This window comes from Saccoglossus kowalevskii, chromosome 11 (genome assembly GCF_978046115.1).
Source record: "Saccoglossus kowalevskii chromosome 11, keSacKowa6.1, whole genome shotgun sequence".
Classification (NCBI taxonomy): Eukaryota; Metazoa; Hemichordata; class Enteropneusta; family Harrimaniidae; genus Saccoglossus; species Saccoglossus kowalevskii.
This window is the reverse complement of record NC_140651.1, coordinates 27,302,344-27,304,129: the sequence shown is the minus strand read 5'-3', so window position 1 is coordinate 27,304,129 and position 1,786 is coordinate 27,302,344. Positions and strand designations below refer to the sequence as shown.

The 1,786-nt window shown below is 35.7% G+C and overlaps 1 protein-coding gene across 1 annotated transcript; it reads left to right on the top strand.

Annotated features, from left to right (window-relative positions):
- The first annotated feature begins 482 nt into the window (after positions 1-482).
- On the top strand, positions 483-1,418 carry LOC102810178 (galanin receptor 2b-like). Its single transcript, XM_006821567.1, has one exon. The coding sequence runs from the start codon at positions 483-485 to the stop codon at positions 1,416-1,418; it is 936 nt and encodes a 311-aa protein (XP_006821630.1).
- The last annotated feature ends 368 nt before the right edge of the window (positions 1,419-1,786 follow it).

The following is a 1,786-nucleotide window of genomic DNA, read 5'->3' as shown; positions in this document are numbered from 1 at the left end:
AATGCACGTAAACCATTATATACATGACATGACTGTACTCATAATCAAGAACGAAAAATCAACACACATAACAGTTATTTTACGATTTGTAGTGATTTCCAGTTCGCCTAAAATGTAATGTAATAAGTGAATTGTATGGGTCCCTAACTTAGCAATTAATATGCCTTGCAATTAAGATGGATTTCAATAAATAGAATATATGTGATACATATCTGTAACATATATTAAATTGTATCCTGTACAACTGGGGTATCATGTGTATGATAATACGTTTGTACTCAACGACCAAACGGATATTATAATATTACTAAAAGCGGTCTAAACTGGTCGCATCTATTCCGTACGCCAACTTTCCGTGGAGGCAAGCATATGAATCCGTGCGTGTACTAGAGCTCTACTTAGACAAACTTGTCTATCATCATTCAACGAGTATTAACAGAATCGCTGTTACAGTCACCATCGTGTCTAAAGCAGAATTAATCATGGAGTTTGAGAATCGTTCAAACTCGACTTCTATCGCTGAAAATGTTCCATTCAGATACCCTGAATATCTACAACTGATTGTTGGCATTATTGGAGTCATCGGAAACGCTCTTGTTTTCATACTGGTTGCAAAAGTGAAGTTTCTGCAGACTACACCAAACCTGTTCGTAGCAAGCTTGGCGATGACGGATTTATTAGCGTCTTTGCTAATTCTTGCTAAGTTGGTTTATATGACATATCCAGTACCTGACTATTTCCATATGACTCTATACTGTAAAGTCGTTCTTTCAGATGTGTTCTTTTGGATGACTGCAATATCCTCGGTTTTCATTCTTATTGGCGTAACCATTGACAGATTTTGTGCGATTGTGTATCCATTTCGTTACCAAGCTTCTTTCACCAACGCAAAAGCATACATTCTTATCGTCTTGGCTTGGATGCTAGCAATCGTATTCGTATTGTTCATTCCATTTGTTTACGAATACCAAAACGGGAAATGCTTACAAGACTTTAACAATAGAACACACCAAGTTGTAACAGGTATAGGATTTTTCCTTTTTACTTACATATTTCCAATGATTTTTATGGTTTTCGCATACACCAAGATGTTCAAAGTTATTTGTAATGCTTCGTCTGATGTTCAATCGCAGTCATCGGCGATATCAAGTCGCGTGCGTATACTGAAGATGCTGACCACCGTAGTTGTCGTGTTTTTTATTTGCTGGAGTCCGAACCAATGGATGTATTTTCTATTATCTACGTTTGAAGTTCGAGTAGACTTCTATTCGACATACTACGAAACAACAGTATTAATGTGCCTCGGCAACTCATGCATCAATCCGTTTATCTACGCGCTGAAAAGTCGGCAGTTTTATGAAGGATTCCGTACACTTGTGGGCTGTACAAACACCATTGATCACGTGGATGGCATATAGACATCGTTATTCTTACTGATATGACTATGATATACATATTTTGTTCTTAAGCAAAATAGAGGTGTTACGATTTACAAATCTTGACAAAAATAATGTAAAACAACCACAGTTTTAAGATATTCAAAATATCGTTTTTTTATATTGCTATGTTTAATAGCAATTAGAATAAATTAGTTGTCATACGACCAACATTCATGAACTGAATAAAATGGCTTAAATATTTAACTGAATCGAGATCTCGCGACTGTGAGCACTATTTATAACTATTGTGGCATATGATCAACTGATCAAAACAGGGACACATAATACAATTACTAATACGAATTATTATCGCCAGAAATGTTAATATATTGCGCATTTTGCGAGAA